The sequence below is a fragment of the Scylla paramamosain genome, chromosome 45 (genome assembly GCF_035594125.1).
Source record: "Scylla paramamosain isolate STU-SP2022 chromosome 45, ASM3559412v1, whole genome shotgun sequence".
NCBI classification, from domain to species: Eukaryota; Metazoa; Arthropoda; class Malacostraca; order Decapoda; family Portunidae; genus Scylla; species Scylla paramamosain.
The window spans coordinates 5,322,016-5,336,333 of NC_087195.1; the positions used below are offsets into that span (position 1 = coordinate 5,322,016).

The 14,318-nt window shown below is 40.3% G+C and overlaps 1 protein-coding gene across 3 annotated transcripts in view; it reads left to right on the forward strand.

Moving 5' to 3' along the window:
- The first annotated feature begins 1,346 nt into the window (after nucleotides 1-1,346).
- LOC135094340 (uncharacterized) overlaps nucleotides 1,347-14,318 on the forward strand; it is a 47,249-nt gene continuing 34,277 nt past the window's right edge. For 2 of the 3 annotated variants that reach the window (XM_063994363.1, XM_063994364.1), the window contains exons 1-5: nucleotides 1,347-1,796; nucleotides 12,187-12,305; nucleotides 12,599-12,732; nucleotides 13,132-13,243; nucleotides 14,007-14,210. In XM_063994363.1, the coding sequence (XP_063850433.1) occupies nucleotides 1,679-1,796; nucleotides 12,187-12,305; nucleotides 12,599-12,732; nucleotides 13,132-13,243; nucleotides 14,007-14,210 (687 nt within the window). In that variant the 5' untranslated portion in view covers nucleotides 1,347-1,678. The remainder of the gene's footprint in view (nucleotides 1,797-12,186; nucleotides 12,306-12,598; nucleotides 12,733-13,131; nucleotides 13,244-14,006; nucleotides 14,211-14,318) is intronic. The other variant, XM_063994362.1, reaches the window with a different exon arrangement.

Consider the following 14,318-nt stretch of genomic DNA (forward strand, 5'->3'; position numbering starts at 1 on the left):
TAAAACACAGGATAAACCTAATTGTGATGACTGACATCTTCACTACCGCATTATCACACGATTAACAGGACAACAGATAGTGACATAAAAAAAATAAAATAAGAAAAAAAAGATGAAAAGATAACCATAAAGTATGATTTATAGCAACCTGATGTAATAAATAAATAAATAAATAAAAATGCTTTTTGATACGCAGAGTAGTGAGAGAAATAGAATGGTTCCTCTTGAACTGTTATTACTATTTGTTATTAGTGAAATAGATTTGGAGACATATGTAATAATGTAACTGAATAAGTTGGATTTGGATTAAAATGGTGTGTCGTTTAAGGGAAGCGGAGAGAAAAGGGCGGGATGAGGAATATAATGGTTCTCCTTGAAATGACAGAGCAAGAACCTTTAATTAGTAAAGTAGATAGGGAAATAATGTAATTGAATAGATCTGGGCTGAAATAGAATGAATAAATTTGTGAAATGAGACAGATAACAGGTCGAGAAGAGGAATAGAATGAATCTTCTTGAATTGAAATAACAAGAACCTTTAATCAGTGAAGTAGAGAGGGAAAGAATGTAATTAAATAGAGCTGGACTGAAATAGAATGAATTAACTTGTGAGATGAGAGGGCAGGGAGAGAGCAAGACATGTATAAGATCGAGAAGAGGAATAAATTATCTCTCTTGAATTAAAATAGCAAGGACGTTAAACTAGCAAAGAAGAAAGAGAAAAAAAATGTCATTGACTATATTTAGGCTGGAAAAGAATGGTCTGTCGTGTGATTAGTCAGGAGATGACTCAACAGGGAGGAATATAAGCAATATAAGAGGACGAGGAGAGAAATAGAATTGTTACCCTTGAATTGAAATAACAAAGTTCTGTTTAATAGTATAATTCAGAGAAGACAGCGTGGTAATAGGTCAGGGCTGGGATAAAGTGTATAACCTTGTGAGATCAGTGGATAGCGAGTGAGATAAGATTGATAACAGATAGGGAAGAAAAATAAAATCTTTCTCCTTGAATTAAAATAACAATAATCTTTAATTAATGAGATAGAGAGGGATTAATTTAATTGAATATATACGAACTGATATAAGATGGTGAGCCGTGTGAGTGGAGGCGAGATGAATCAACATGGAGTGAGATAAGACAGATAACATTTCGAGGAGAGGAATAGAATGGTCCCCCTTCAATCATCATTTCATTAATGGAATAAAGATAAAGACACCATGTAATAACGTAAGAGAATAGATTGGGGATGAAATATAATAGCCTACCTAGTGAGAAGAGTGGACAGGGAAGGTAAAAAGACAGAGAACATGCGGCGGCGAGAAATAGAATGGTCCCCGCTTGGCAGCAGACAAGGTTTTCTGTGGGGGCGCGGGCCGGAAGCAGCCATCTTACACCAGCTGAGGGCCGAGCGAGCCTCCTCCCTCCGTGCCCTTCCTCCCTCCACTCACTGGTATCATGGCTCGGTAGTGGCCCTCGTGACACTCCCGCGGGGCATGAAAGTGCACGAGGTTACAGACAAGTGGACGTGAAACTGACGCAGAGTCCGTGAGTGCCCCGACAAGGCCCTGTCCCGAGTGCTCCTGCTAGCCATGGGTCCTGTCAATCTATAGACGGGTGTTTCCTCTCCTTCCCGCCGCCTGTTGGAGTCTCAGCAGGGTCCACAAGCTGGCCAAGATGAAGAAGCTGTTCTGGAAGGATCAGTCGAACAAGGATCAAAGTCATGGGAGCTTCCTCGGCAAGGTGTTTGTGGTGGGGCGACACACGGTCACGGTGGAGGAAGTCATCGCCGAAGGCAAGTACACATCAGCTGTATCTCCTCTGAACCTACACCACATCTCCCCCTATCCCTCATAACTCCTTCACAGAGTGTTTTTGCCCTTCCACCTCCCCTACATCTCCCGCCCCTCATAACTCCTACACACTGTGATCTTGTCCCTCCCACATCAACCACACATTTACCTCCTTCACGCCTCCTTCCGCCTCTCATAACTCCTCCACAGGGTGTTTGTTTGTCCTCCCCACCTCCACTACTTCTCCTCCCGCCCTTCATAACTCTTTCATAAGGTGTTTTTGGCCCTCCTCACCTGTACATCACATCACTACAGCTCCCCCTCCCTTCACAACTCCTCCAAAGGGTGTTCTTGGCCTCCCCACCTTACACATCACCACAGCTCAACCACACCTCCAGTACCACTTCCATACCTCCTCCTGCCCTCTATTCCTCCTCCCTAGGATGTTTCTTGGCCCCCCAGGCTCCTTACCTGCACTATATCTCCTCCACAGCTTCTTCCGCCCCCCATTCCTCCTCCCCAGGGTATCCTCGGCCTCCCCATGCCATGCCACCATAGTCAGAGGCTTCCCTTGCCTGGTTGGGGGCTGGGATCTTATTGAAATAACCTTAACTGTATTTATTTATGTGCAAAAATAGTGTTTCTTTAAATTTTTTGTAATCATAGTATACACAGTGAAGGGATTAGCAGAGAAATTAATCAACGGAATTGAACTAAACCTAATCTAACCATGGGATGGAAGTGTTAATGTTATTTCAGTACTGTCCCGGGGCTGCTGTGTGTTGGCATGTCTCGTGGAGCCCCACTATGGCTTCTCTTAACTCTTCAATATGGGAGTTTTAATTTAGTGTTAGTGGTAATGGTGTAGCAGAAAGGGGAGTGAATGGGCTTACCTGTGAGTTGATTTCTATTCCTTCTGTTTTAACTTATTTATTATGGGTTTAATTTGCTGTCATACCTGATGGTGTGGTGTGGGTGGTGATGGTCTGGCAGGAAGGGGAAGTGTGTGGGGATTACCTGAGACTTATATGGCTTCTGTTTTAAACTGTTCAATATGGGAGGTTTAATTTACCCAATCTGTTCAATATGGGAGGTTTAATTTACTCCTCAGCATGTTCAATAAAGGTTTAATTTAATTTACTCTGTTCAGTATGTGAGGTTTAATGTACTGTGTTCCATATGGGGGGTTTAAATTACTCTTCAGTAAGGGAAGTTTAATTTACTGTGTTCAATATGGTAGGTTTAACTTACTCTTCGTTTAATATGGGAGGTTTACTCTTCTCAGTATGGGAGGTTTAACTTACTCTGTGTTCAATATGGAAGGTTTACTCTGTTCAATATGAGAGGTTTAACTTACTCTGTGTTCAGTATGGAAGGTTTAACTTATTCTGTGTTCAATATGGGAGGTTTACTCTATTCAATATGGGAGGTTTAATTTATTCTCTGTGTTCAGTATGGAAGGTTTAATTTACTGTGTTCAATATTGGAGGTTTAACTTGCTTCTTTCACTGCAATACAAGACAATTAGCAGCACCAGAAGTAATGAATGAAATCTTTTATGCACATCTTCAAGAAAGAACAAGATTAAAACTGAATAGATTTTGCAATTTCTACCCAGTTTAAAGATTAATGGCTATAGAATAAATAAAGGTGTCTGAATGTTTAGTAATTGAGGAAAGATATACTAAATAGCAGTTAGAGGGTTAGTGTTGGCTGACATAGTGTGGGTTGTGGTGTGTGATGGCCTGGCAGGAGGGGGAGGTGTGTGTGTGTGTGCTTAGCTGTGACTGGTTCCCATAAGCTGGTCTCCTTATCTGTTTGCCCAGCCACTCCTTCCCCTGATAGGCATGCTTGGTTCTGCCACCTCTCTATGTCCTGAGTTAATATAATTATTTCTATAGAAGATATCCTTTTTGTTACATTGTTGAATTGTGTCCCTCTCCCAGACATATAACACATTGAGAAGAGGAATAAAATGATCCTTCTTCAATTAAAATAGCAAAGAAGAGAGGGAAAAAATGTAATTGAACATATCTAGACTGGAATAGAATAGTCTGTCTTGTGATTAGATAGGAGATGAGTCAACAAATCAAAACTGATCAAGAAATACTAGCTTTGACATTTGAGGCAGGTTTATTTACATATGGTTTATTTACATATTCATTGCTGCCAGACAATTTAATCATTCCTTAACTGCTCACTACACACACAAAAAAAAAGTCTATGTAAAATAACCTTGCACACACACACACTGTAAAGGTGACCAGTGTTGTCAAGTATTGATGTGTTTGCAAATGACACTGTGTAGATTGCTGGGAATGGAAGATTCTAAAGGTGAATGGCCTGAGGGAGTATGGTGTTGTGTGCAGAAGTTACAGGTGAAAGTAAGCACAGGAGCCAGCCAGCCAGCCAGCCAGCATTGTGAGACAGTCTGCATAACCATTCCTGTTGAAGTCATTATATTCCTGCTTCTATTTTATCGCATTGTTTTGTCATTTGGGAAAGTCTTAATAAGGTTGTGCACAGTTTAGGAGGATTGTACAGTAGCTATGAAAACTCTGAAGTGTGGTGCAGGTTGCAGCATAATAAACAAATATGAAGCCTGCCGTCTGATCATGTATATGTTGTTTGTAGCATTCATCTGTTTGTCAGTCGGTGCACAGGAGCTTTTGTCAGTGTACATTTATGCAGCATCATGCTTAGGTAGTAATGATGTAGGTAATTGTCATGTGTCAGTCACAGTGCACATGAGCTTCCATCAGTGTACACTTATACACCGCCATGTATAAGTAGTAATGATGATAATTGTTTGTCGTGCCTAGGCTTTTATGAAGATTTAACATATAAAGTCCAAATTATCCATATTTTCCCATCCATTCCTTCACATGTGTCAGAATATTAGAGTCAGAGCACCCCACATTGAAAGTATTTTGTATTTCTGTTTGTCATGTTAGGTTAGGTTAGGTTTGAAAGTAGTATTTCTGTTTGTTGGTTTCTCCTTAGCACTGCCTCCACTCACTCCTGCCATACACTTGTCAGGCATTACGTGACTCAGAGGGAGATTCATGATCAGATCACATTTCAACACATACAGTGACTCAGCACAAGGATTGAATTCATAGTGGCTTGTCACCATTGAAATTTTACTTGCAAGTTGTGGCAACTCTTTGATGTGGTGGACTGGCAAGGCCTCAGAGTGTGTCCTGCATGCCTGAGACTCTGATTAAAGGATTAGATATTGAACACTGCTTCATGCAAAAAAAATTATGTGGTTATGATGGAATTGATAAACATTGAATGGTGCTTAATAAAAACTGTGGTTGTGATGGGATTAATAAATACTTAATTATGGTTAATAAGAACTTGTGGGTATGATGAAATTAATAAACACTGATAAAAACTATGTGGTTATGATGGAATTAATAAACACTGAATGGTGGTTGATAAAAACTTGTGGGTATGATGAAATTAACAAACACTGAATGGTGCTTAATAAAAACTTGTGGGTATGATGAAATTAACAAACACTCACCAACACTGGATACAAAGTTGCTACATATTTATAGCTCTTACTCACTTCCCTTCATTAGCATTCACTGACTGTACATTCATGAATACATGTAAAGTAAAAACATGTGCTTTGTATACCAATGACAACATGACAATTGTAGTTTTAACCCAAGCCAATTGTATTCATGAAAAAAACAACACCATTCAGTAAAAGTTTTGAACTGCTACACCATTCACTGCTTTCTTTGCTGTCACTGGTGTCTTTCAAAATTATGCATATTATAAACCTGCATCACAGCGTCGTATTAACCCTGAACGGAAGTCGTGGCAGTGAAGGGGTTATGTATGCTGTGTATGTTGATTTTTGCATGCAGGGAACACTCTATCAAGCTACGTGTGTTTGTATGTTTGTATGTTTGCATGTCCTCTATCCCTCACAAAATAAACTACAGGAATGAATAAAGATAAACAAGCATTCATTGCAGTGGCATGTCGGTGTTCTAGCTTGCAGGAAACATAGCAAGCATTCATTTTTTTATTTAGTTATATTGTGGAGTTGAAGTGAGTGAGTTTTTCCTGTTGTTATATCCCTTTTGACAAACATTAAACATTTACTCCTTATTCATCTATTTTTGGACGTGACAAGTGAATGCTCTTTTGCCATTGTGATATCCCCAGTCTGTCACATGTAAAAATAATAACAAGAAGGATAGATCTCAATACCATACCCCACAAGTCTAGATATAATCATTAAATATATGTGAAGGTGAACAAGCAAGCAGAACACAGTGGTAGTCCCTTATCTAATCATCCAATCACCCTCCACTCATGTTATCTAAAGCACACATCTAGAAACAACCACTCAGGTGACTTTGGCTTCCTCCTGTCATGCTGCAGAGTTCCCATGGCCTTAAGATTTGAATGGTGCTTAATGGACAGAATGGGGAGAGGGATTCTATAACTGTGAGAGTAAGAGATAGGCAGGCAGGCAGGCAGGCAGATAGAACTTCCCGCAGATAGACAGACAGACATACAGGCAGGCAGATAGAGAACTTCCTATAGTTGTATGAAGAAAGAAAGGAAAAAAGGACTGTAATTTCCAGAGAGAGAGAGAGAGAGAGAGAGAGAGAGAGAGAGAGAGAGAGAGATGGGGAGACTAGTATAGTTTTCAAAGAGAAATAAGTAAAAAAGTATTAAAGAAAGAAGAGGAAAGTAAAAAACTCTAATCAAGGAAAGAAGGAAAAAAAAAAAGAGAATTGGGAAATTGATTGAGTTATGGTCCCCAATAACAACAGGTTCATATGTTTCCTGTCTTATTTACTCAGTCTTTCCACTTTCCACCTTTCCATTTTGTGAGTAAAAACAAAATAGTATTATCAAAGTATACCGAGAACAAAAAAAATGCATCTTTGTTACGCATCATCATTTTCTCTCCCTCTAGTGAAGCAAGTTTTATAAATTATTGCTTCACTTAACACACTACACGTTTTGGCTCATTTTCCTATTGAAGCAAGTTGTTTTCCTTGTCTACCATGAGCTGGAGAAGTGAGGAGGAGGAGGAGGAGGAGGAGGAGGAGGAGGAGGAGGAGGAGGAGGGGGAGGAGGGGGGAGGGGGAGGAGTGAATCAGCCTTCTCTTGTCTTTCTACAGGCTATATTTTGTTTTTGTTCTTTGTTTACACTCTGCATGTTGACCTTTGTGGCTTCCTCTGTGGGTGTGTGTGTGTGGGTAGGAATGTCATTATTTTAGAGAGAGAGAGAGAGAGAGAGAGAGAGAGAGAGAGAGAGAGAGAGAGAGAGAGAGAGAGAGAGAGAGAGAGAGAGAGAGAAACTATCACACTAAACACCACTTCACTCTGATACATTTGCTGAAAAAAATAGAATAAATAAATATGGTATTGTGAATTTCCATTTCATTCATGTATATCATTTTAAGCTTGTTTTGCTTCATTGAGGAGGATGTACAAATGGGACAGGAAAATTAAAGATAACACCTGATTACACTTCAAGGAGAGGAGTGATGGCAGTTGAGAGAGAGAGAGAGAGAGAGAGAGAGAGAGAGTGCAGGATAACTCACGCACACTAAATGCTCCTATCATATTCAAAACACATCTACTTCTATGTTGTATGATTTTTTTGTTTATATTCTTCTCTCATTTATTCCTTCTTGATTTCTTCTCTCTTTCATTTTTGTTGTCTCATTTTTTTTCTTCTTTTTCTTCTTTCATTCTCATTGTTTTGTTTTCCTTCTTTCATCCTTGTTTTGTTTTTTTCTTCTCCCATTCTTGCTCTCTTCTTATTCTTCCTTTTTTTAATTCTTGTTGTCTTAATTTTTCCTTCTTTCATCCTTGTTTTCTTATCTTTCCATTTCATTCTTGTTCATTTTTCCTCCTTTCATCCTCATTGCCTCATAATCTCCCTACTTCTTTACTTCTGTTCTATTCTTCCTCTTCTTCTTCCTACTTCTGTTCTTCTTCTAGCCTTCCTACTTCTATTCTTCCTCTATTTTTCCCACTTCTTGATGCTAAAACAGTAACATTGTAAACAAAGCCCATATCTTTAATACTTCCATATCATTTTTATTTCCTTAATTGAACCAGAGATGTATACAGAATCACAGCCTTTACTCACACCATGTTTTGCCACAGTTTTCTTTTCAAGCGAACAATTTTCCTCCTTTGTGGTAAACCTGGCAGTGGAGAAAAACAAGCATATCGTTCCTGGAGGCTTGGGTCATGGTTAGAGGACACAGCAGGAGGTGAAAAGTGCAGGAAATGAAGGTCTTGAGTGACTTGTGAAGGTTGAAAATGTCTTGGAATGTGGTGAGGGATGAGGGCAGTAACCTTAAGTCTATTGGGGCACTTCTCCCTGTTGTTGCTCAGAGTGGTGTTATATTCTACAAAATGTACAAAAAAACATTATCAGATCTATTTCCACTAGTCATATCCTCAGTTCCTCATAGCCTTTCCAAACTCATGGGTATTTCATTAGTTGATACATTCATTCCTATTTAATTTATCAATCTGTCTTTCTATTTATCTATCTATCTATCTATCTATCTGTCTATCTATCTACCAGGTCAGCAGTCCCACTGAGAGCAGGCCAGACAAAGCACCACACACACAAACACTCACAGTTTTTTTTTTTTTTTTTTTTAGCCCTGTCAGCACTGTTGGAAAGGCATTATTCTCACAGACCACAACACTACATCCAATTTAATTCACAGACACAAAATTCACTGAACATTTGGCATAGTTACTTGGGGATGGGAACCTGTACTTTGAGTGAAGGTAAGGCTGGTGGGTGTCTGAGGCAGGATAGAATAGAGGGACAGTGTGAGGAATGATAGAGAAATGTTAGCAATGAATAGAGTATCAAGCTATTATTATCACCTGTGTTTAGTTAAAGCATTATTTTACCTGTCCTTATGTAATAGATATGTTTTTTGAGAGGTGGATGATTTAGGGTAATGGAGGAGATAAGGAGAGCCTTTAGGTGTTAATTTCTCTAGTTATCTGTTAATTAATAAGTGTAGGAAGGGAAGTAATAAAGAGGCAGATATTTTGTCAGGAAGGAAAGGTGAATGGAATATACAATAGATATCAATTTCTTGTGTTGTTTTCAGTTCAGGATGTTTCTTTCATCACCTCTCAGTCTTTCACTCTGATCTGACCTGGTTTTGTCACTCCTTACATCACATATTTACATATCTTTGCAATTTTTTTTTGCCTTTTTTATCTTATCAATTTCCTGTTTTTTTTTTTTTTTTTCAGGCAATTTCTTTCACCACCTTAGTCCTTCCTTCTAATCTGACCCCATTTTCATTACTCCTTATGCATTTATCGCCACATGTGCAACACTGTAATACAAACAGTAATAGAAGAATAAGAGATGAAAGAAGCAAGGGTAGCCAAAACATTTGCTGCACACACAAGTGAAGATCTCAGTGTCATTTAGCAGTGGCAGGATGTTGGCTTCTTACTGCATCTGTGGAGTCTTTGTGTTACTGGTGACAATGCCTTGCTATCTCACCAGCCACCACTGAGTCACTTCCACCCCTCTGCTGTTTGAAAGATGCTAGAAATGTCTGGGAGAAACTGGGATTGTCTGGGAGAAACATAGCCAACCCGCTGACTCCCACTACTGATTCACTCCCAGCTGACTGTGCAAGGTGCTGGGACTGTCTAGGAGAAACATAGCTACTGAAGAAACTGTGGGAGCAAAGTTAATAAAGAATGGAAGAATAAGAGGAATTAGGAAAGATGTGTAATAAAGAAGATAAGGAAAGAAAACTAAAGTGATAGAAACACGTATTGAGAAGATAGGAAACGTGAATAGGAAGAAGTAAAGAGAGGAAAGGATGGACTGAAATTAAACATGAATATGGAAAAACAAAAGAGGAAGATGCATGTGACTAAGCTTCGTGGAGAAAGCTGTTAGGCCATCCACTCTGCGTGACGTGGAGGAGAAAAAATGGTGGAAAAGAAAGAGGAGAAGGGAAGAATGAAAGAATAACAGTGGCAGGAAACTAGCAGGGATGTTTTGCTTGCGCGGTAATCTTCCTCCTTCCTCTTGCTATCCACTTTATCCAATCCTCCACTTACACACTCAACTTGTCCACTTTTCTCGCCATCTACATCCTTCCTACATCACCTTCTCTTGTCTTCTTTATTCAAAAGTGTTCTCTAATTCTTTTTATTCAATATATCTCTTTATGTTCTTTGTAAACTTTGGTTGCTTTCTCTCTCTCTCTCTCTCTCTCTCTCTCTCTCTCTCTCTCTCTCTCTCTCTCTCTCTCTCTCTCTCTCTCTCTCTCTCTCTCTCTCTCTCATGTCAGTTAGCTAAATAGAAAAACCACACACACACACACACACACACACACACACACACACACACACACACACACACACACACACACAGCTTTAAAGGCTAATATAACAAATTAATTTTAAAAGACAACATTACAAGCTTGACTCAATCCTATACAGAAACAATTAGGTAAGAACACACACAGACAAACACACCGCCACAACCACCACCACCACCACCTTCCCTACTGCCCTACACACACATCCGGCAAACCAGCAGAGCCAGGAAACAAGAGCTCCAGATAGACTTTCAGAGACCAGAGCCTGCCACAGTACACCCCGAGTTCATCCCTTGTATATCCCCTTAGTACACACCCACACACACACATACACATACTGGTACATGCACTCTCCTCCTCTCGGTTTGAGATAATGGGGTGCACTGTAAGCTGTGTGAGGGCCTGTGTTGTGGTGGGCTGTGGTCTGGTCTTATGTATGTGTGTGCATCATTCAGCCTCACTTGAGTCTTCCTTCTCATTATGAATCTTTGTTTACTTAAGAGATTTATGTGTGTGAAAGATAAATATGAGTTTGCTTTGAGTGGAGGGGTGTGTGCGTGTGTGTGTGTGTGTGTGTGTGTGTGTGTGTGTGTGTGTGTGTGTGTGGAGGGTATACTAATATTAAGCTTGCAAATATGTAGAAAGTCATATTGGTTGTTGTATATTTATTTTTATTAAGGTGATTGGGTTTATTAGAAGTTATATTTGCTCGTATTACATAATTATCTCTGGGATAGTTTAGCGTACTGAAGATTATAGTTAGTGTTAGTTTGTTTATTTGCAAGGGGTAGTGAAGTGTGCTAGAAATAAGTGTAAATCTTCTTTTTTTTAGGATGATCATGTACTGGAAATTATTATAATCAGGGGCAACAGAGGAAGTATTTACATTTTTTCTATTGAAGTTAGTCAAGTTAGGTAATTTATTTCCTGTTATAGTAGAAGATGGTGCAGCAGTTGGGCAGTCAAATCCTCTAGAAAGTTGAATTCATAAGTAGGCAGTTAAGGATGTTGTGACAATAAATAGATATAAATAAATAAAATAAGTTAATAAAAATAAATAAATGAAAGATAAAAAAATTGTTACTTCGTTTTCATTCAAAAAGCAACGCAGAAGATGACTCAAATACTCATTCACACACACACACACACACACACACACACACACACACACACACACACACACACACACACACACACACACACAAACAAACAAACTGCTTCAGACATTTCCCAAAATAAACACATTCATGCAGTGTTTATCCTTCACACACACACACACACACACACACACACACACACACACACACACACACACACACACACACACACACACAGCTGTTCTTGATCAAATGTTGTCTTGCATTTTATATTTTCTTTTTTGTCTTATTTCCCTTTTCTTTTATGTTTCCTTTCTTCATCCTTTCATTTTCTTCCACACAGCTCTCCTTCCATTCACTTATACACTGTATCTTAGCGTTCCTCTCCTCCACTTTCACCATATCAAGTGTTCCTCTCTCCACCACCACCATTCCACTGTCTCCACTATCTCCTTTTTTCCTCTCTTTACTCCAGTGTTTTTCCCCCCACCATTGTTCCACCATCTACAGTCTATCTCTATTATCCACTTATGTTTCACTCTCCACTGTTCCACCACTATAACAATCCCTATTTCCTCCACCACTGGTCCCCTCCACTTAGCGACTTTTCCTCAGCATTCCATCAAGGTTTCTCTCTTCTCCACTTACTGTTCCTCTCCACTTAGCTAGTCTTCCCCATCATTCCATCAGAGTTTCTCCCCAGCATTTATTTTATTGGCAGTGCAGGTGCAACTTTCAATAAATGTCTGTATAAATCTGTAGTCTGTTTTTGTATTCACCTATTGGTGTTAAGCTAGTTTTTCTCTCCCTGTCATATGAAAAGTACAATTTGCGTCAAGGAATCGGCAACATTTATTAAAGTTGATGAGGGAAATGGCTAAAAGTACAGTGTGTCTCATTTCCCTGTGTGTCCCCGGCAGGAGGGTTTGCCTTGGTGTTCCTGGTGAAGGGCAGTGGTGGGGTGCGGTATGCCCTCAAGAGGCTCTCCGTCAACAACGAACAAGATCTGGAGGTGGCACGCAATGAGATAAACATCGCTGTGAGTATTGCCTCCTGTCGTGCCCCTTGTTGAAGGTGTTATTGGGAAGTGTTGATGGCTTTAAGAATGTTTTGATTAGGTGTTGTTGTTTTTAAGAGTGTTTTGATGGTTCTAATGATTAAATTTTTATTCACTCCTCTTCTTGCTAGGATTTCTGTGATTGTTTTGATGAGAAGGTTTTAAGTGGAAAATATTGAGGTTTTATCCTGACTTTCAGAGGTAGTGGAAAGTATTGACATTTTAAAGCACATTTCGATGATTCTAACCACCTCTGGACTTCTTGCGCGTTTCAGAAAATGTTGAACGGGCCGAGGACTTTGGTGGGGTATGTGGACTCAGGGGTGACTCACATAGGCGGGGGGGTGTATGAGGTGCTCCTGCTCATGGCGTACTGCAAGAAACACCTTTTGCACTTCATGAATGACAGGTGAGGTCGTTGTGCAACTCTCTCTCTCTCTCTCTCTCTCTCTGTCTCTCTCTCTCTCTCTCTCTCTCTCTCTCTCTCTCTCTCTCTCTCTCTCTCTCTCTCTCTCTCTCTCTCTCTCTCTCTCTCTCTCTCTCTCTCTCTCTCTTGCACATGTCTCAGTTGGGTCTTGTATTGTCTTCTTCTTCTTCTTCTTCTTCTTCTTCTTCTTCTTCTTCTTCTTCTTCTTCTTCTTCTTCTTCTTCTTCTTCTTCTTCTTCTTCTTCTTCTTCTTCTTCTTCTTCTTCTTCTTCTTCTTCTTCTTCTTCTTCTTCTTCTTCTTCTTCTTCACCACTTCCTCTCAGTTGTGTTATTGTATCCTCTTCCCTTCTGTGACTACTACTTTTTTTGTCTCCTTTGCAGATTCAGTTCTGGTCTAAATGAAGCAGAGGTCCTCAAGATTTTCTGTGATGTCTGTGATGCAGTGTCCAGGCTCCACCACGTCAACCCACCAATCATCCACAGGGACCTCAAGGTGTGTGGAGTGTGCATGTGGAGTGAGTGAGTGTGCATGTATGTGTGTCTCCTGTTTTGCCATCCGAGAGTGGAGTTGTAATGTTTGTTTATATTGCACTCATAATATTTGCTACTCATTCCCATTACTTTCCTGTTACTTTTCCTGTTTTTGACCATTGCTGTGACCCTTTTATGGGACTGGCATTTCAGTGGGCATTTTTTTTATTGGATTTTTGTTGCCCTTGGCCAGTGTTCTACCTACATAAAAAAAAAAAAAGTATTTCACTGATGTTTGGTTATATGATACTCATATTTACTACTCACTCTTATTACTTTCCTTTTGTCCCCTGCATAGTGTGTGTCACTTATTGTCCCCTCAGGAGTGTGTTTGTGTGCGTGTGTCCCATTTTGTTCTATGGAGAGTGTGTGTGTCACTTTTGTCCCCTACAGAGTGTGTGTGTGTGCTTTTTTTGTCCACTCCATAGTGTGTGTGTGCTTTTTGTCTCCTCCATAGTGTGTGTGTGTGTGTGTGTGTGTGTGTGTGTGTGTGTGTGTGTGTGTGTGTGTGTGTGTGTGTGTGTGTCACTTTTTGTCTCCTGCAGAGTGTGTCTGTGCCTTTTTTGTCCCCTGCACAGTGTGGGTGTGTCTTTTTTGTTCCCTGCACAGTAAACACCCATGTAAACACTAATAATGACAGGTCTTGTACTTACTGCCCTTACTTGGTACCTTCCTATATAGCACACCACAGCCACACCCTGGACCTCACCTTCTCTGCCTCACAGGTGGAGAACATTCTAATAAGTAGTGATGGCAGCTACGTTCTCTGTGACTTCGGGTCTGCCACTGCGCGGGTGCTGTGCGGGGCCACGGATGGGGTGTCCCGGGTGGAGGAGGAGGTGCAGCGGTACACCACACTGGCCTACCGTGCCCCTGAGATGGTGGACCTGTACCTGGGCCGCCCCATCACCACTAAGTCTGATATATGGGTGAGTGGATGGTCTGTGAAGTAATGGGGGAGGAGGAAGTGGAGGAAGGTGTCTTAAGGGGGGTTTTTAATGTAAGAGGGGCATTGGCTAAGGGCAACAAAAAGTTAT